This window comes from Lissotriton vulgaris, chromosome 3_1 (assembly GCF_964263255.1).
Source record: "Lissotriton vulgaris chromosome 3_1, aLisVul1.2, whole genome shotgun sequence".
NCBI lineage: Eukaryota > Metazoa > Chordata > Amphibia > Caudata > Salamandridae > Lissotriton > Lissotriton vulgaris.
The window spans coordinates 916,416,856-916,437,766 of NC_141689.1; the positions used below are offsets into that span (position 1 = coordinate 916,416,856).

Here is a 20,911-nt window from a genome sequence, read left to right on the forward strand (position 1 = left end):
GCATGTGCTTTCCTAACAGCAGGCGCTGAAAACTGTTGCATCAAAGGGATTGCCATTGAAGTAGGAAACGAGTCCATATGTGCTTCGAAGAGCTGACTCGCTGGGAGGTAAAGCAGTTGTAAGTAGCCAGAGCTCTGCGAGCTCCTGCCTGGACAGCACATGTAAATACAGACCGCTCCAAGAAAACCATAGGCTGCCTTTTATTCTGTGCGATATTCTGGCACCTGGATACAGACATAAATACTGGAGGTTCTAAAAAGTGAAGGCATAAGAAGTGCTGGGTACAATAAACTGACCGAGGCCCAATATGTGTCTTTAAATTAAATATACTGCGCATGCACATTGTGCACAGTAAATTATTTTCTTTCTTACACGGTGATTTATATGGTCAAATTCAATTTTATACTTCCAAAGAAATCCAATGCAATATTGTGTGTTCTGATGTCAAAAGACGCTTTATTGGAGTCTGAAGTTTATCCATTTACATTCTGAAACATAAATGCGATAGGTTCCTTCTTGGATATTTGGCATGGCATTATAGAGATAAACAGCCATGGCCCGTCCTTAGTTTTCCAGACTTACCCAGTGCCTAAATAGACAAGGTTAAACCCTGAAGAGATATTTAGAAGGATATACAGCGAGGGAACAGAAATAGAAACTACCAGCAACAATTATCCCTCATGTCCTAAGAATATTTTGACCTCATTGTTGCATATGATAAGTTGCTTTATCTTTGTTACCCCCAAGGACATTACAAAGACACTGTGTACAAAGTCCAGATGCATGGGATCAATCATACTGCACTACCTGTAAAAGAGCCTAGCTCATCACTATTGGCAGTTAAACCAACCACCTAAGATGTTCCCATGTACAACACCTTCCTGAGTGAAATGACCGTGGATCCTTCTTATGATTCTGCATAAAAACCACCTTGACATATCCCTCTCAAATGTTTTATCGTGACACTATCTACTTTCTCGCCTTTAATACTCATATTAGCCATCCAATGCTAACTCTAATATCCCATGGGCTAGCCTTGGAAAATAAGAGTTAAGAAGAGAAGGTTCAAGTCTGTTTATAAAGATGGTGAACAAGAAGGGGGCCAAGATGCACCCCTGTCTTACACCCCTCTTCACTTGAAAAGATTGTGTGCATTCCCGCCTGGGGCATAACAGACCCTAGCACTAGCATTCTGATACAGTTGATTCAAAAGGTGAATAGTTTATGGTCAGCTCCCACCAAGCTCAATGTGCCATAATTTGGTATGACTGGCACAGGGTAACGCACTACTATGTTCCATGAAGCCGGGGAGGAAAAAGACCTTCTTGACCTTGAGGTTTTTGCCGGTCTAAATTTAAACACTGTTCCAAAGTGCCCAGACAATTTCTAAAGCCAAACTGCAAGTCTTAAATAAATAGGTGATCCTCATGTATCCAGTTTCTCCAAGATCATGCTGCCCAAATCTTTAACAGAGCAGATTAAAAGGGAGATTGGGCAGCTCCGAAAATAGGGATAACTGTTGAGTTAGTCCAGATTGAGGGGAAAACTCCCTTACCGGCTGCTATCAGGACGTAAGTAATTAGCAGGGCCCATAATGTAGAATTATCTTTAAACAAATCTATGGGCACCCATCAGGTCCAGCAACTTTACCTGCTCAACTTTTATTTGGTGCCAAATTAATATCAACGTTGGACAAATGTAATTTGCACCTTGTTGATACTTAATTTTCATAGGGTTCTGCGTTAGTTCTCACAGGTTTGTTCTTCGAGAAAATGTCACTATAGTGAGACTTAAGAATTTAGTTGGATCACTGTGAGTGAGTAAGTAGGTGTCTTGGTGTATCTGGGGAGCTGGTTTAGTGAAAATGTTTTGTCTGGTGATGTATTGAGGTAATGCTAGGACCCATTGTGTTAGAGGTAATTAGATATATAACTTACAACAATGTTGGAAATATCAAATATTTTGCACATGTTGAAGGTTGATGGAGTATGGACAGGAGGGGGGAGGAGAAAGAGGGTGTAACTTTATATTTCTAAAGTCCTTGTTTGTGGATAGGTGAGAGAATGTAGATTGTGATCAGTTTAGGTATGGTTTTAATCGGTGTATTTGACAGAGAGCATGATTGAACCAGAATGCTTGTATGTTGATGACTAATGGGAGGATGATGGGTGACCTAGATGAGAGAATTATGAGAGTGCTCTTAAGCAACACTTGTACTGGAAACTATCTGTGAAAACTGTTGTTAAGGGTGCAGATATAGACTGATTTTGAGAATTTTGAGTTGGAGGTATTGGCTAATCAATGTTTTAAGATTCACCAACGATAATTCCGACATCCACCTTTTTTCAGGACAAAACACATTTCACAAATACTATGGTTTGATGAAATCATATTATAAGATATAAAGTCATCCAATATTTAATCAGTTCAAATGGAACAATAGCATACACATTCAAGCTTCAATCCTCATTTATTTATTCAGTAAAAAAAAAACAGTAAAAATACGTTTATTGTTCAGTTAATTAAAACCACAACAATAGCAACATTAAAATAAATATCACTTTTTGTGTTGTCTAAAGATAAAACTATTTCTTATCATGATATTTACACTTCTTCCTATATAATGTAAACAAAACATTTATTAAAATTACCTAATATTAAAAACAATATCTCAAGTGTTACAAACAACTATTTTACCAGGCCTCAAGCCTTGTTTTGAATGTTCCTTTTACTATATTTTGAGGCTAATCATGGGTCGACTAGGCTGCTAAGGAGCATTTTGATATATCAGTTCCTCAAGAGTAAGTGGCCCACTTAGCATAGTCTCCAATAATACATCTTGTAACCATTTAGCCTTGCCACTAGTCTTTATTTGATATTTCCTTATATTTAATTAGGAGTTTGGTCAAACAGTTAAGATTTGGATCTTCCGGATCTAGGCATTTTAATATTGCAGTTCTGAAAGAGCGAACGCCTCTTGTATTGAGTGGCCCCCTTAACAATTACCGACGATTTATTCATTCATCCTACTCAATCAGTCAACTAATCAAGCTCTATTTGTATAGCGCTGCTCATCAACCGAGAGGGTGTCCACGCGCTGAGCTGCAGGTATCAGTTTAAAAGCCAATTTGAGTCCTTTCCTGAAGCGGGTCAGCAAGGGTGCAGTGCTGAGGTGTGGGGGGCGGGGGGTTCCAGGCTTTGGGGGCGAGGTGGGAGGAGTATCCTCCAGAGCGACAGCACTGGATGCGTAGTATCTGTGCGAGGGCAAGGTGTGTGGAGCGGAGATCCCTAAGAGGTCGGTGGTTCATGTAGGCAGGTCCTTGGTTATGGAGGGCTTTGTAGGCTTGGGTCAGAAGCTTGAAATCACATCTCTTCTGGACGAGTAGCCAGTAAAGGTGCTTCAGGTGCTGGGTCATGTGGGTCCTCTTGGGCACGTGTACTATCATTATGGAGGCTGCGTCCTGGATCGTCTGGAATCTTTGCACGAGTTCGGTCGTGGTGCCTACATAGAGCGTGTTACCGTAGTCCAGTCGGCTGGTGATGATGGGGGGGCCACTTGAAAACTTTGCAGAAAGTGGGGAAGCAGATTGAGGAGATGGTGTTGACCTGACGTTTCATGGAGAGTTCGCTGTCCTGGATGATGTAGAGGTTGCAGGGGTGGTCTATAGGCATTCACCTACACTGTCACATCTGGAATGTTCCCTTTTAATGCAGGTTTCTTACCCTCGTTATGCAGGTCCTTCACATTCAATTGATTCTGTTCCAAACTGTGATGAAATGCATGTAACACGTCAAAATTATTCTCATTCCTTTCAATTGAGGAAGAAACTCTTCTAAAAATACTTTTGTTGAAGCATTTCTAGCCCTGAAAATTGAAAACGGATTTGTAATCATTTGATTTGACTGAAAATTTCCTTTAAGTGTAAGGATGGTAAAATGAGTCAAAGGCAGAAATGAAGGCAGCTGTTTGTACATTTGCCTTCTGATAAATCACAAATCTAGTTATCTGGCTGTCGGTAAAACATTAAGGGGCCAATTCAGAAAAGCATTCATGAGTAAGGGAAGGAGCAATCTTTTACATAGTCTTACATGCCTTTGTAACTGGGACCTGGAATGTTCAATTCACTGAAGTAGAAGTTCAAAGAGGGTGCATTATCCTTCTACTCCTATCAATTGTTTTATTCCCATTTTGCTCCAATGTTATGACCATATTTGATGTTTTAGGACCAACTGACGAAAGCAGGCATGAGTATGTAGAAGTATTAAAGGATTACTACTTTATGTACTCCAAAATCCTTTTGTGACTATTGCCCATATGTTTTTAACGAATTGTTTTGAAGGAGACTGTACTGTAAAATGCATTACGCTGCTACATTTAAGATTGAATCTGTGAACAAAAATGCACTATTGACTCCAGTCTTTTCAGACGTTTCTATGGAGTGGGTACACTCAACAGAAGTGAAGGAAAGTGGGTTAAGCATAATACTTTGCATGCCTACAGGAAGTTGGGAGTGGCACCTATTCTCCACTTGTAGGAAAGTTCCCCAGCCACCTCAGATCCCATTTCAAACTTTCTCAGGTAGTTGCCATGCAGATGAGGTGCTCAGATCCTTGTGCGAAAATACAGACTGACGTGAATAAGACACCCTCTGATAATGGCACATAGGGACAAATAGGAATATGTTGTCCAGAATGCATTTGTACAAACCATTACTGTCTTGTCGGTGTTGGGTGCTTTAGATACAGTGTCTTCAAGCATGTGTAATATGCTTTGAAGTAACTATTAATAATGATAATTGATATTCTGTCATGGCAAATGTAACGTAGATTAACATTTTCATCATTCCAGATGTAGCAACACAGTGATGGATGGTGAAGAGAGGGAGTTTGTGGAGGGAGCTCGAACATTGGCGTAAGAAATAATTTTGACCTGGAGTTATTCTTGCCTCGTATTGCTAAGTCCTAATCCACATTCTCCATTGACTGGGGCACAACCTATTCGGTAATGCCATATACAAGAGGCCACATAGTGAATAAAGGGAATCTGAAAATGCTGCTAAAGGTTACGTCGACATATGTAATACATCAAACCTCATTCACTTTTTTCAATTTCTAAGAAACGTATGTTTAGAAGTCTGGGTCATTACTTCTGTCCATAAAACCAGAAAGGTATGCTAACCGTAACAAACTGCCAGGGCACCATAAATGAAACCCAAACACTTTTCTGAGGTATGAATGCATACACGATTTCAGAAGAACAATGTCGTCATCAGCAGGGCTCACACTTATGTACCCTCAGTGGTCTAATAAAAGACCACATTCCCCTTAAAATTCACACCCATTATATTTTAGTATTTTCTGAACCCTTCAACCATGGCCCATTAACTCCCTTTCTCTTTATTCAGTTCACAAACATATGCATGCAGTTACCAGCCCCAGATCACATTACATTGTGGAACAAACTACACCAACCCAACAAAGTTACCGCAAGCTAAAATGAAAATAATACTGGAACAGAAAGTGCCAGCAAACTATATTTAAAAACGTAATCTTTGAAATGGATAGCAGTTAGTTGAATACATCTGGCTAAAGCAGAAAATGAAACACTGCCTCACAGTGGGACTGCTGTAATGCCCGTTTAATATATTGTTTAAAACAGTTACCCATATCATGGACCCAAGTTTGACGATGCAGATCAAGATCCATAAGAAATTAGGAACTTAGCAAAATGAAAGATGCTCAAAAATGCCTCTGCATGTGTGAGCAAAACGCAGATATTTGCGACTTCAAACACATTAAGTGCAGATATTGCACAAACATGCAGAATGCAGAATGCAAGCCATTATTTGTAGAGAGGTCGATCTGTGAGAAACCATTTTTCCACATACTAGGGGCCAACTTGTGATTAGTGCATGATATGCATGGTCAGGGTGCTTAGACAGACTTCTTAAAGTGCTCATGACAAATATATTTTTTCTGACAAAAGCGTCCAAGAAGCTTGGGGGTCCAGAAAAAAAATGAAAAGAACCAAATTTAAGAAGAGAAAACTTTCCATTGCCCATGACTCCTTCACACGTGTTCCCTTATTTGAACTGGCAGCCTTCCATCACTCCTTGGGGCGCCTCAAGGTTGTTTTCAAAATTAAGGTAATTTGACTGTAAACATTGTTTCAAGATCCATATTGCAATAGTGTAAAGTAGACGAAGACAAGCTGTACATCGGTGTCACAAAGTTAAATTAGCGCTTGTCGGCTTTTTCATCTTTCAAAACAATGCACATTTTGTATTTACCGGAATACACTACTGCCAACAAACTTTTTTGCCAGTTTTTTTTATCATTGTGTGATTTAGGCCCTCTATGAAGAAACTTCGGCAAAGCCAATAAATCTAGAAATAGCTTTCCCAAAAGTGCGTTTGTTTCGTCACTTCTTTGGCAAACCTCTATTGTTGGGGGAAGTTGCAGGGCCCCCCCAATATATAAAATAATTGCCCAAAAGCAAAAATATTTATTTACTCAAAAAGCACATATAGCCAGTGTAGCCTCTAGCAAAAAGGAAACTACTTGGTGTGTTCTTTGTTTTCACAGAATTCCGCCACTCACAGTAAAATTAACCAATGGCTGAAGTGGCCTGACCAATTGCCCCATGCTAGATGCTACTGTGGACAGAAACAAAATATGAATAATCCAACTACAGACAAACGCATGAAGAGTGCCCCTTCAAGTGAGTATATTATGTACATAGTTTTAGTTAACTAAAATGGCTTGGCTGGAGCTAGACCTAATAGGCTTATTTTGGCTGCACAGCTATCTCATTTAAGGCAGCACAAATTATGGCTTGAGTGAAGAAATTTGCATTTACAAACATCCCACTATGCACATGCAGCTGACTGAATATAAACTATTCAGGATCTAAAGAAAGTGTGCGCACGCTAGTCTATCAAAACATGCATAGTAAGCTTATTAGACAAACACTGCCTCATTTAAAAGGATGCAACCCATAATTAGCTTCTTGGTCAAGAATTGGTGCGGAGGCGAGCAACGGCTTAGCACTGCACATGCAAACTCCCTTTAGTTGTTTGTTGTGAAGTGGACGGGTGCTACATGGGACCTAACCACTGTTTCAACCTTCCACAACCTCACTCTGCCTGATTTTCTACTCTAACTTCAGTTCTAGAAATTCCGGCTCTAGCAACATCTCAGAGTTCTGGATAGCCAAGTAAATATTTGTGTCGACAGGACTACAATCGATAAGGTGGTGACAACACCTGACCACAGAAGCGGTCTAGAGTTTCACATCCCTTGGTATGCAACAATTTGAAACAAGCGCTCGCCATTGGGGGAAGCTAGCACTGTTTATATTTGCATAGTGCTTTCAGTTTAAGTGAAAGCAAAAACGCAATGCAAAAATAAACACGCAGCGCCCTGTCTCCCTTTGGGAGGCTCATCAGAGACTATCTCAGGGCTTGTTTATATAACACGCCTTTGAGATAAGAAACTGCTTCTCGACAGCCATGAAGCAGAAGACCCAATCCGGAGGGCCATCCCAAAAGGAGAAAGGGCAGCTCCAACAAAGCCTCATTTTCAATGGCAGGCCACCATTTACCATAAATGGTGACGTCGGCCAATGAAAATGAGGGGCTGCGCTTCAAGTCCCCTATTGAAACATTCTCGATCACAAAAGCCCTGGCAGAGCGAGCAGCGCACATGCGCTGCAACGCAGGTCTGCGAGACCTAAAAACTAATCGGTGCTGAAGGAGGGGGGAGGAGAGAGTAGGACAGGAACTGGAATAAAATGTGTTAATTTGATTGGTTTAACATAGGACAGTCAGGATCCAGGAATCCCAAATCAATAGGATATAAATCATAGGGACAAGTAATAAGTCTTTAAATAAATGCACAAAGCAATAGCGATTTGAAGAGGACAATAGCAAGGAATAGGTTGCAGGAAATGCAATGGCTGTACACCTACCATCATTCCATTCACTGTAAGCCATGACTGTAAACTTCACACCGTCCACTGTGGAAAACTCTTTCTCAGCATACGCCTTCCCCCCAGTGCTGTGATTTTCATAATTTTTGCTCGATTCACTGTAGGAGGAATTTCCACCACCAATCACCCCGACAAAAGCCCAAGCCTGTCTAGGGAAAGTGAGAGAGATACCAAGAGACAGCATATTTAACAAGGTGATTAATATTTCATTTATAAAATAAACACAAGATGTTACAATACATCACAAGCTCTCCCCAGATACACACTGATCAAAATAACATGCATTGTTAAGCATAACCACCAAACGAGGACAGCAATTATAGTAGCACATTAATTGGCAGCTAGAGGAGTCCGAAAAAAATAGTTATGGTTCAGGTTTACCTGGCAAAGAAGCTGTTATCATAATTTATACAAGGCAGCACTGGTCCATTCTATTGTAGACTAGATTAGATTTCCAGCATTTTTTACCTTGCACCCTTCTGTGGCATGTAAATATAAAAGAGTTGATGAATTTTCGTTGCACGTTCTATATTATGAGCAAATAGTTTAATGGCCACAGGGGCATTGTAGGATTATTTAAATCACAGCAAAGTCCAAGATAAGCAGAATGGCACACTTTTTCCTACAAAGCATCGTGTACAAAGAGTGTAATTGGTCCTAATGCATGCAAACAACATTTTCCCGCTCATCTGCTTTCCCAAGCAGTTAAAAACATTCATAAGTGGGGTGTAGTGAGAAAATCACAGCCTTGAGTTCTGTTGTTACTACTTACACTGCACTAGTGACACTACTCCCCACCCAAAAACTAACTACTGTGCTTTTTACAGAATATCCACAGCCGAAGCTTGTTGTGTGGCCACAAAATGAGATGCACTTGGGGTCAAATAAATAAATAAATACAATTGGCCCTTTGTGACTGTATCCTTTTCCTTTTTCAATTTAATCTAAAAATGAGAGGTATTTAAGATTATGGTTTAAATTAATAGAGAAGTAACAGTAAAGGTACAGGTGCAGAAAATGAGATAGGTTCAGTTTCGTTTTTGAGTACACTTTAATTCATTTTTCAGGGTGTACACAGCATACTGGTGTTACTTGGTTCTGTGAAAGGATTGTGTTTCAAGGGCTAGAAGGTGTCTAAGAACTACACTGGTTTACTAGTCCAATGATTCTTAAACTGGGATCAGTGGACCCCTGAGGATCTACAAGGTCTACTCAGGGGTCTGCGAACCAATAAGAATAGCAGATTACGTAAGTATTTGTGCATAAAAAAACAAAATTCAACATCTTAACCCCTTCCATGCTGATGACAGAACGGTTCCGTCATTAGCGTCGGTTGAGCTGTGCTGATGACGGAACCGTTCCGTCATGACTCCGCCCGCGCAAGGCGGAGTCAGCATGGGCGGGGAATTCGCGCCGCACGGAAGCGGTTAAAACGCTTTTTGTAAAGGACCTTAAAATTGGAAGATAAAAATTAAACTGGTATCTGCAGAAAATTCACTTCATCTTCGAGGTCATGCTGGATTCTTTGACTTTGTCTGAACCTTATATTTTTGCTCGCTTTAGAACTCTGTGCACTTAACTCCTGCTAACCAGTATTAAAGTACCTATGCTTCCCCTTTAAACAGGACTGACCTGGCATATTCCGACCCAGCGTATTTAGCTTGCTTATAAGTTCCTAGTATATGATACGTCTGCCTAGTGTCTGGAAATTAAATGCCACGAATTGACTGAAGCATCTCCTGTGCCATCCACTACAGTGGCAATGCAAACATGGCTTCAGGCCTACCACTGTAGCCTGACTGGAGCTGTGTAAAAACTGCAATTCAGCCAGTCAAAATAAACCCTTCTAAAATCTCCATTTAAAAAATGAATACCAGACCCCTGTGTAAGTCTTATATCCCACGAGGCAAGGTACAAGGTCTTTAAAAGTAGAACATGTAGAAATGAAATGTTAACATGTCCTTACATTGATTAGCACCCAAAGGCTATTTTAACTTTGGCAGGCCTAGCGGTCTAGTATAGAACACAAGAGTAGAGATTAAAATACTAAGACTGTATCTACGGAAGAGGAACAGATAGAAAAATAATTAAACTATTTGTAACAATTATTAACATTCCAATTCAATTGTGAAGCTGAACATTTAATAAATAGTAAAGAAAAGTAACTTTTAGAAAGTTACCGAGATGTTAATGGAGGCTAATTTACATTGGTTCTCCATCTTATCCCAGCCAGTAATTCGCCATGAATAGGTATGACATGCCTCCCGGGAGCACATAATAGGCTTCCCTGAATGGGCAGTGTTGACTCCTCTGAACCCCATAGAATAAGCAGGGTTGGGGCTATTTTTAAACTTGAAACAGTAAATGTTCCTGATAAGGAACAATACATCCGGTTTTCCAAGACAATTGCCAAAACATCACGCGCCAGAGTGTAAGGGAAGTAGGTCACAGTGATTACAGTGTTATGGGTATTAGACAAACCCCTTCTTTCTGCACTGATTTACAGCAGTGGTCATGTGACATTTACAGTGATGGAGTCCCTGTAATTCATTTAAAAAAATTGTGTGAAATGCACTAAATGAGCTTTTTAAGTCACAGTCTACCACACAGTGCACCTGTCTGCGTTTGCTAAAGACATATTGGGGTCTTTCAGAAAGTTGACCTCCACTCATTGCTTGCTATTGGTTTTGTGGTTTATAAGTCACATTTACTTGCTTTTCATTTGCTGACTTTATTTGCTTTAGGCTGCCCAGGTTCAGTTCGCCCCTCCCATTTCCTAAATTCGTATTAACAGTATTATTCCACAAACTTGTTTTCTGTAAATAGGTCTTTAAATCTTGTTCTTATCTCGTCACTTTTGCTGGCCATTCAAAGACCAAGGTCAAATGTCAGGCACTGTCTTATCCTTCCGCATCCTCCCTTTCTGTAAGCAGGCCTGTAAATCTTGCTCTCATCTCGTCACATTTGCTGTGCATTCTAAGACTGGCACATTGGCAAATCGGATAGCTCTTGCATGGGTGATACCTATTGGCTTTACCAATGCTTGTTTAAACTACAGTGCCCTGCGTGAGTATCAAATACTGCTCAACAGGTCTGCTGGGTTCACATAACACTTGGGGCACACCTGAAAGGGGATAGAACAGAATGCCAAGACAACTCTTGAGGATCCATTGTCTGGTTGCTAAAGGACTCTGCTTCTATGCTAACAGACTTTTGTCTGTAGGTTTGTTATGGGTACAGTGACTGCCTCAAACTGTATTTGAGTGTTAGATGTGGGAGGACACTAGGATTAACACCTTCGGTGCTCATGACGGCTCCCAGCCGTCATGAGTCACAGTAGGTGTGTGCTCATGACGGCCGGGAGCCGTCAGAAAGTTGCTGCTCCGCCCACGCGCAATTAATTCCCCACCTGTGTGGGCAAATTAATCAGTGGGCGGAGTTATGCTGGCTCCCGGCCGTCATGAGCACCCACCCACCGTGATTTATGAAGGCCAGGAGCAGTTATGAGCACCGCTGCGCCACGCCCACCCCTAGCCCTAACCCCGCCCGCACTGCTGCAAAATTAACACCGCAGCGAAGGTGTTAACACAGTCCACTCCATATACACACTGCCAGCCCTCAAGTTGAGTGTGGCTCAAGACTTTTAAAACTGCCCACAATGGGCAAGGTTGGCCCAGCAATCTTTTAACCAATTGGTGGGGGCATGCCCGGTAGTCATTCCCACCCACTAGCTGGTGCCAGGCGTAAACATGGCACCTCCAGGCACTCACTTCAGAACACTTTCTGGACCTGCAGAAGATCAGAAGAGGACTGGACCTGCAACAACGGATTTGGACCCTGGACAAGGGGAAAGGATGAGGCATAACTGCTTTGGAGCTGGTGAACCAGGATTGAGAGTCTGATCAAATCACCGTATCTCCCTGTGCCTAACAAAAAACTGAATGTTTCCTTGTGTTATTTAACTGGTGCTCATGTAAAGCACTTCAAGACTTTTGGGTCAAATTTGTGCTACAGAAAAATGCAAAAATAAATAAATAATTGCTGACCTCTGTTCAAGCTACATGGATACAACAAGCTACAAGAGGCCTTTCCCTGGAAACACCCAGCTGATCAGTGGCAACTGGACCTGGACTGGAACCTGCGGTTTGCCTCTGCCTGGCCCCATGCAAGTCTTCAAGTGCCTTCACTGAAGTCTTGGGTATGTTTAAAAGAGTACTCCTGTTGTGGATTGGGACTTAAAGGACTTAGCCAGAAGGTAAAATCTTTCACCAGGAAGAAGGCGGGTGTATCCGACCCGCATTCTATCGCGGTTAACCTCAAACTGCACCCAAGTCCTGGTTTATTGCTAGCATTATCAGTCATTGTCTCTTTGTGCTTCTTCACAACATTTCCTTTAGATCTTTAAAATTCATATCTCCAATTTCTCTTGTGGAATGTAGGTCACTTTGTTTATTATATTTTACTCTATATTTCTAATTTAGTTTGAGATTTTTATTGTTTTGAATTTTGACTTCATTACTGCTTTGCCACTACATAAATACTTTACACGTTGCCCTAAGGTAAGGCAGACTGCTCTGTGTCATAATTGTGAGAGGATTAAGCTCAGATTAATTTAGAGACTTTGAGGGCTCACCTAACCAGGGTTGATTATTCATTGAGGTGGGTGGTCACCCAACCCAAATTAATAATCCAATTTCTCACAGTATCTTATCTACGCTTGTCAGACCAGTTCAAGTAAAACAAAATCAATCTAGTATGGACAATTGTTGTCCCAATTCAAGCAACGGTAAATGCTGGCAAAAAGAGAGCATGCATTTAGAGCAAAAAAGACAACACAATATGCTGGAGTCCAGCATATAACTGTCTTTTAGAAATAAAAATAAACTTTGAAACTATCCAACCTTCCGATTGAAATTAAAATTTCGATTTTTTGATGTTTTTGTGAATTTAAAAAATGCTTCATATCTTGTGTATTTAATGTAGATTTTAGCATTTTGTTTTTAGGTTGAAATCATAGAAGTTGATTAGGTGGATGTGTCTGGCTTCTAGTGTTGAGGATCCACAGAAGTCGAAAAGTGAAGAACTGCTGTTTTACGCTTTTAACTCAAAGGAACGCCAACCATAAGTTTCTAGACAAAGACTAAATGAAGCAGTAAGATGCGCTGTACTATTCTAAGCACAAAAGCATAATTTGCGGAGTGGCATTTCTAAGGGCCAGTAAACACTGTGTAGCTCGAGCAGAAAACAAATTACCTACATTTTCTTTCTTTAGGAAGATGGCAGATTTCCTCCATTTCACAGGCAAACTACCCTAAATATTTCTCGTGGCCATAATGTAAAGTCACAATGGTTGTTTAAAGGCTGACGTACAGGTTTTGTGTTACTAAGGAACGTTCACACTCAAATAACTGAACACTTAATTTATAAGCTTACATCTGACACACGTTTCTTTCTCATGACTGTCACAATTTGTCAGGATTATTACCAAAATAGGCACCTAGTCAAGAGGACTATACAAGGTATTGCTTTCTGGCAGGTCTCGGCTGAAAGCTATCCACCAGAACCCAGAGTAGGCACTGCTGATTCAGCCTCCTCAATGGAACAGATTGGTCTTTAACTGCGTTTTTCACTCAGTCTTTATTTTTCAATAAGAAAGGTTGCGATGTATTTTTAAAAAACATTATACTGTTTTTGTAGTTTAGAATGTGCTTCGTGGGGGTGATAATTGGCAAAGTAGATGGGGTGTGACTTGACCAGGGGCGTAACACAGGCCCCCGCAGCCCACGCGGTGCGGGGGGGGCCGAAGCTCCAGGGAGCCCCCTCGGCACTGCACTGTCCGGAGAGCTCCTAATTGAGCCCGGAGGGGGCCCCTCTACATAGCTTGCAGGAAGGTCCCCTCAATTTTCATTACGCCAGTGGACTTGACCGACAGACCACATCGCTCCCCAGGTTTCTAAAGGACCTCAAGACCTGGCTCTTCGACGGAACTCAGTGAACCTCCAGGAACCGCGGGCCCCCCGCACCTCACCCCTCAACCCTAAGCACCTAGAGACCCATTCCAGGGTGAGTAGCTTGCGCTTTACAAACCCAAAATCGACTGATTGAATATACCCTACTTATTTTCATTTCAATCTACCTATACTTAGCAGCCCAATGGTGTTTACTGTCGTCCTTCGGCTGTACTGGTAGCCCAGAAATTCTACATGTTCAGAACTAAATATATGGGTTGGCTGTAATACCGGACACAACAGGCAAGCAATGTAGTCTACCTGGAGATTCACCACCAACAAAGCTGAATATATTTTACACGGTATTGTAAAATACATTTCTGCTGTTTACTGGTGGGTAAGAAGTAGATCGCTAAGTAAGAAAGTGTGAAAACTCCTTCAGGAGATTTTTATGAAATGTCTAGCACACATCATTGAAACGTAGCACTACAGATTAGATAGCCAAATCCGAAAAGGACTCAGTTTTCAATTCGGACAGGGCTGACTCAGCCTTTCATACTTCTAAAGCCAATTAAGCATCATTTACAGCCCCATTTATTGGCAAATATACAGTAGTAATAGCAACATATAATTAAATTGTATTTATTGACCTCTAAGGTGCTTGTATGGATGAACATCTTCACAATCATTGGGCAGGGTATTTTTGTGCGACTTTAAGAATATTTAAACTCTGTTTCTTACCTGTATTTCAGATCTTTGACAATTTTACTGCCCAAAAGATTCTGGATGATCTGTTTGGTGTCATCATGTAAATTTTTAACAGCCGAATCGCCAACTGCAATCGCTACAATCCGACCGGCTTCTTGGACTTTTAAGAAATCATGTAGTCTCTTGCTTTCTTCTAGATACTCATGAGTATCGAACCTTTCCCATGCCAGCAGTTGGGCTGTATCTTGGTCAAAAACTCTTACATTTAGTCCCCTTGAAAATGTCTTCTCAAAGTTATAGGATCCAGAGGCCAAGCCTGAGGAGTGAAGAGTCTTCGCCAGTAGGGTCCATGAGAGCTTGCTAGCCCCGTGCAGTTCCAGTGTCCCGCCAGCAGCCACACCAAGATACTTCTTGCCCAACAACGGGGCGTCCTCCCCTTCATCCGATCGACCATATAAAGAGATAGTGGCCCTAGACTTATAAGGGCATTTTTCAGCTCCAATATGAAGCGCTCCCCCGTCCTTTATCAAGATAAAGCGAGTCCTTAAAGTGATATTCAAGGATCCCTCTGCATCGTCTGCAAACACCAGTATCCCTGAAGAAGAAAACGTAATGAATTACTTCACTTCAAAAACTCACATATTCTGAAGACCAGGCCAAAACCCTCAGGAGATCTGACATGGGTATGGTGAGTTGGAGCATCTGAATGGCATTGAGGTCTAAAAACTGATTTATTAATGGACACGTTGAAGGTAATTACAAACCTACATAAAAATAAAAGTAGAAGCATAAAGATAGGAGTATAAATTCATTTAAACTTGAACAAAACAAACCTGCATCTTAAACTTAGTCTAGAGAACATTCACTATATTTAGTGTGGAAGAATGCTCGATACCTTTTAACAATTCAGTTGTCGATCAATGACAACAGGCATGAAAAAAGCACTAAATAACATCCCAATGGAGAAGACAAAGACAGTCAACAGAAAAGAGAAACCATCTGATCTCTGAATAAAATATCTGCCATTTGAACAATATAACGTTTCGAAAGCAACACCCAAAAGTAAACAAACAAGAAATATGTGTTATTCATTTAAAACGACGACTAAGAACAGTGTCTCCTACCACTCCGGGTCAGTGACTAACACAGATTGCACAAATCAGGTAATGACTGGCTGATCAATTTACCATGTAAGATTATATGTGTATGCAATGTATATATACTCCTTTCGCGCATCTCTCTCCATATATACATAGATATTACATCCTGCACTGGCAAACAGTGCAGATGGTTTTGGATGAGTCAGATGGTACAGTACTCTCCTCCACCCACCGGCCTGGACTGTGATATGCAGTATCTACTGAGTGAACACACTATACAGGAACCAAGAGGCCTAACGTTGTGCTTCTTCTTTACAACAGGCAGACCAAAGTATCATGTATGAGCACTTTCAACCACCATCACAACACTGAAATATAAAATGCTAACAAACGTAAGTCACACCTGACCAGTCAGAGCGCTGCTGCCCGGTCAATGTTGCAGAGATATGTACTTACCATAGAATGTACCGTATATCTTAGTCAATGAGTTAAAAAAAAATGCATGCTACACTTTTGGGTTTAAGGTGGGTCCTCTGTAGCATCTTGCCTCAGGCACTTAACCCCAAATCCGCGTTGGAAAGTCAGTGTGTTGCTCGGAGCTTCAGTTTCACGTGTCTACTGAAATTCCACACACATTAAGTCATACCACAGCGTTGGAGACGTCGGTGGTATTCAACACCAGCTGCTGGCCACCGCTGCTACGACTGCTATATCGCTTTAGCAGGATGGGACAATTTCATATGCTGACTGACTACGAAGCATTATGTTATTAGATCATTTTCTCAAAAAATCTTGTAGCACTGGTTATTTTAGGTGTCATGCCCTAAGTAACATCTGAATGAGGCGTGGCTGACAAAACAGCTGATCACTGTGTAAACACTAAGGGCCCATGTACACAAACTGCATTTTGTAATATTAAAAGTAGTACTGCAGTATTTACTACAAAATACAATCCTACTGCCGGAGACCTCCTCCTTTCCTACCTTTTATGTGTGGAAGTCTCCACTCATGTCTGGCGACCTCGACACATGTTGATATACATTTTTGTAGAAAATGTGGGCAGCGCAAGGTGAAATGGCTGGAAAACTGGGAATACCTACTACTAATTTGGAGTCGTTCATTAGATATTTTAAGGGGGGAGGGTTGAGAAGAACATACTAATACTAACAAGCCTTGGCAAAGCCAAAAAGGTCTTGGCTTTGCCAATTACTTTTAGCCATGTTGTACAGCAGCACATCTGAAGCAACGCACACAAAGGGCTGTTAGAAGCAACGCAGACAATGGGGGTTGGCGGGAATAAAACACAGACAAAGGTGAGTGAGGAAGGAACAAAACACAGCCAACGAGGGTGGGAGGGAAGAAACAACACAGACAAGTGTGAAAGAAGAAATACCGCAGACAACAAGGGTGCGAGGGAAGAAACAACACAGGCAGCGGGGAGTGAGAGGAAGGAAACAACACAGACAGGGTGGGAGGTAAGAAACATCACAGATGATGGGGTGGGAGGGAAAAAACAGAAGGGAAGAAGCAACATGGACGGAGGGGTGTGATGGAAGAAGGAACACGGACGGGGGGAAGAGGGAACATGCACGGGGTGGGGGAGATGGAACAGGGACATAAAAGCAACAGACTTCAGAAGCAACACAGACTTCAGAAGCAACACAGACTTCAGAAGCAACACAGACTTCAGAAGCAACACAGACTTAAGAAGCAACACAGGCTTAAGAAGCAACACAGGCTTAAAAAGCAACACAGGCTTAAAAAGCAACACAGGTTTAAAAAGCAACACAGGTTTAAAAAGCAGCAAGGTTACATGAAGCAAGACGAACACACAAAGCAAGACGAACACACAAAGCAAGACGAACACACAAAGCAAGACGAACACACAAAGCAAGACGAACACACAAAGCAACACGAACACACAAAGCAACAGGAAAACAGGCGGGAAGAAGCCAGGTGGGAATTTAAGAAGCCAGGCGGGAAAGGGTGGGCGGGCGGGAAGAAGCCAGGCTGGCAAGAAGCCAGGCGGGAAATAATAAGCCAGGCGGGAAAGGGTGGGCGGACGGGAAGAAGCAAGACGGAAAAGGGTGGGCGGACGGGAAGAAGCAAGACGGAAAAGGGTGGGCGGACGGGAAGAAGCAAAATGGAAAAGGGTGGGCGGGCAAGAAGAAGCAAGACGGAAAAGGGCGGGCAGGGGGAAAGAAGCAAGACAGAAAAGAGGGCAGGAAGAAGCAAGACGAAAAGGGGTGGGTGGGCGGTAAGAAGCAACAAGGACATAAGAAGCAACAGGTTAGAGGGTGGGCGGAAAGAAGCAAAAGGGGTGGGAGGGAAGAAACAACAGGGGTTGGACGGAAGAAGCAAGGGAGACAGAGGGGTTGGAGGAAAGAAGCAACAAGGACATAAGCAACAGAGTCGGGTGGGAGGGAGTAAACAACAGAGACAGGGTGTGGGAGGGAAAAAGTGACGGTATGGGAAGAAAGAAGCTAAAGGGGGGATAGAGAAGACACCACATGGATGCAGTGGAAGGGGAGAAGCAACACGTATGGGAAAGAAGAAATAGTACCTCAATCACAGCAAGAGCAGCAGAAGGATACTAATCAAATTGAAGCAATCAGTACTTGAGCCACACGAAAGAAGAGGAAGTGAAACTGGCATGTGCTGATCAATTAGGATGCAGCAAATAAGAGTGACAATGAAGCTAATGAATGGTAAGCAATAGGCGGGGTCCAAGCCCCAGGTAGTAGAGAAAATCTCTTGCAAGTGACATCACATGTTCTCTGTCTTTGGTAAGACCTAAACACACAACCCCAAAAGAATAAGGCAATTTAAATTAAAAAATATTCTTCTAAAGTTACCACAACCCTAACAGTTTCAAAAAAGGTATAAATGTACTCCATCCCAAGTGTTGGAATAAGGCAAGCACTACACATGGACAACCACTGGTACTGCAACACATGCCCATAGATATCATTGGCCCAAACTAAGGGGTCCATTAGGATGGCGGACGGATCGCCACCGCCATGCAGGCGGTGGCGATCCGTTCGCAATTCTTCGCCCGTCCGCCACCTTTATTCCCCCCCACCATATTAGAATGGCGGGGGGGACCGTGGCGGAGGGGAATACCGTCTGCCGCTTTTCCGCCGCGGTCCCCTTGTGACCGCGGTGGGAAAGGCCTGATATGGTGGCGGTTGTTATCAGACACCAACAGCCATATTAGGATGGCCTTGGTGGAAGGCCATTGCCGCCACGAAACGGCATACGGTTCCTGCTTTGGGGGCCCGTTGCGGGCCCCCATGGTTTAGGGGGGGTGGGGGGTGCACATGGGGGGTAACAATGGTACCCCCCTGCATTTGCAGGCACAATGCGGCAGGCACCGCGCGGTGCCTGCTGCTTTGTGCATGCAAATGCACAGCATGCATTTTTAACTTTGCGGCGGGTGCTGCTTAAATCAGCACCCGCCGCAATGTTAAATATACGGGATGTGACCGCCAGGTTGGCGGTCACATCCTAATTCAAACGGAGGGAACGCCGCTGCCCCTGAGGACGGTCCCTCCACCTCGGGGGGGGCGGACAGACGCAGGTCTGTACACCATCATTATCGACCCCTTAAATAGCACCAAATATGAACTAATGATATATTAAATTAATTCAATATGTCAAATTATATGCATAAATATATTTTAAGTGATAAATTCAATACGAATAATGTAAATATTTTTTTAATTTGTGAATGAACGTAATTTAAAAATATAATTACACTAAACTTTTCATAAAATGTTAAATGTTTTAAATTGATTGAACCAAGTTTGCTAAATATTATATCAAAACAAAAAAGACAGTAAAGCGGAGTAATATTTTTGAATTATTATTTAAGCATTGTTTAAAAATGCAATATATTTAAAATATTAATTAAAATATAATTAAGGTGAAAAGTTAATGTGGTATACATTTTTTTTCTAGTTTAAATATAAATATTTTAAATAGACATTTTTAGCATACAGTAAAATGCTTCATTCAGTTTTAAAAAAATGACAACCTCTATCACGTTTCACTATATATTAGCTTTCCTCGATCCAGTAGCAAAAATGTCCAACTAAACGCAATGTAAAATACAGTTGTAATGTTACCTGAAGTAACTTCATGACTGTAAATGCAATGGTAGAAGGTTGCACTCCCTCCTTTGAGGAGGTGGAGTCATGCAAGTCTACATTTCAGGCGTAAACCTCCATTGAGAAATGGTGATTAGTCAAAAAGTGCAGGGTTACACCTAGGTACAAATCTCCACCCAGAAATTATGAAAAGCAAAAAGTCGAGAGTTAAACCTAGATGTAGTAGTAAATATACAGGTAAGCAAATATACAAGGGTATATTTACTTTTGTCAGTCAAGCCCCAAATGCGGACTACAACTGACTGGAAACAGGGGTTTGCCTGGGAGTCATATTATGAGTTGTGAGCACATTATCACATTATACAATTACCAGATGTGAAACAGTCGGCAACCTTATTGAATTTAGCAGGGCAAATCAGCTGTCCAACAGTGACAAAAAAAGACCAGGTAATTACGGGGACATGTGTATTTAAGTGTGGCAAACACAAAAATCTGCATGAGTATTGGATTTTATTGGGTGGAGTAAAAGCTGAATATCCCATCAGGACACTAGTAATCAGAGGCTTACACATATGTTGTGCCTCTTCAAGAGAGATTTGTGAATGTGGGAGGAAATCACCAACAAAAGCGCTCTCCGATGAATCCCAGGATCCGAATGGCAAAATCGGCAAAAGCACAATAAGGTATCGCAGGCCAGGTGAGACCTTGCAAAGTGAAGTCAGTGTCCCTTATTCACAGAGGCCTGTCTCCCACAATCTTTTGAGTCTGTGCTAACAGTAAGCTCAAAATATAAGGGTGCTGGGTACCACTCCATGACAGTCTACATCTACCACTGTGCCGCATGTGCTACTGTACAAAGGGCAGATCACAGAACATGCACCAGTCACTAACGGTTTGAAGGCGCTACATGGTGCAGCGGTAGGGTTGAGTCCGTATGTTTGCATCCTAGCAAGAAGGAGTACTGCCATTATTCCGCTTAAATATGGTCTTCAGAATGTTGAGTGGACCAAATATCAGGGACCAAAATATCGACAAGTATATATATAAATAAGTAAA

At 41.9% G+C, this 20,911-nt stretch overlaps 1 protein-coding gene across 1 annotated transcript in view; it reads right to left on the minus strand.

The window, feature by feature from the left end:
* CEMIP2 (cell migration inducing hyaluronidase 2) overlaps positions 1 to 20,911 on the minus strand; it is a 336,915-nt gene that overhangs the window by 219,762 nt on the left and 96,242 nt on the right. The window contains exons 4-5 of the mRNA XM_086961256.1: positions 14,680 to 15,241; positions 7,970 to 8,139 (exon numbers count right to left, since the gene is read on the minus strand). Of these exons, the coding sequence (XP_086817382.1) occupies positions 7,970 to 8,139; positions 14,680 to 15,241 (732 nt within the window). The remainder of the gene's footprint in view (positions 1 to 7,969; positions 8,140 to 14,679; positions 15,242 to 20,911) is intronic.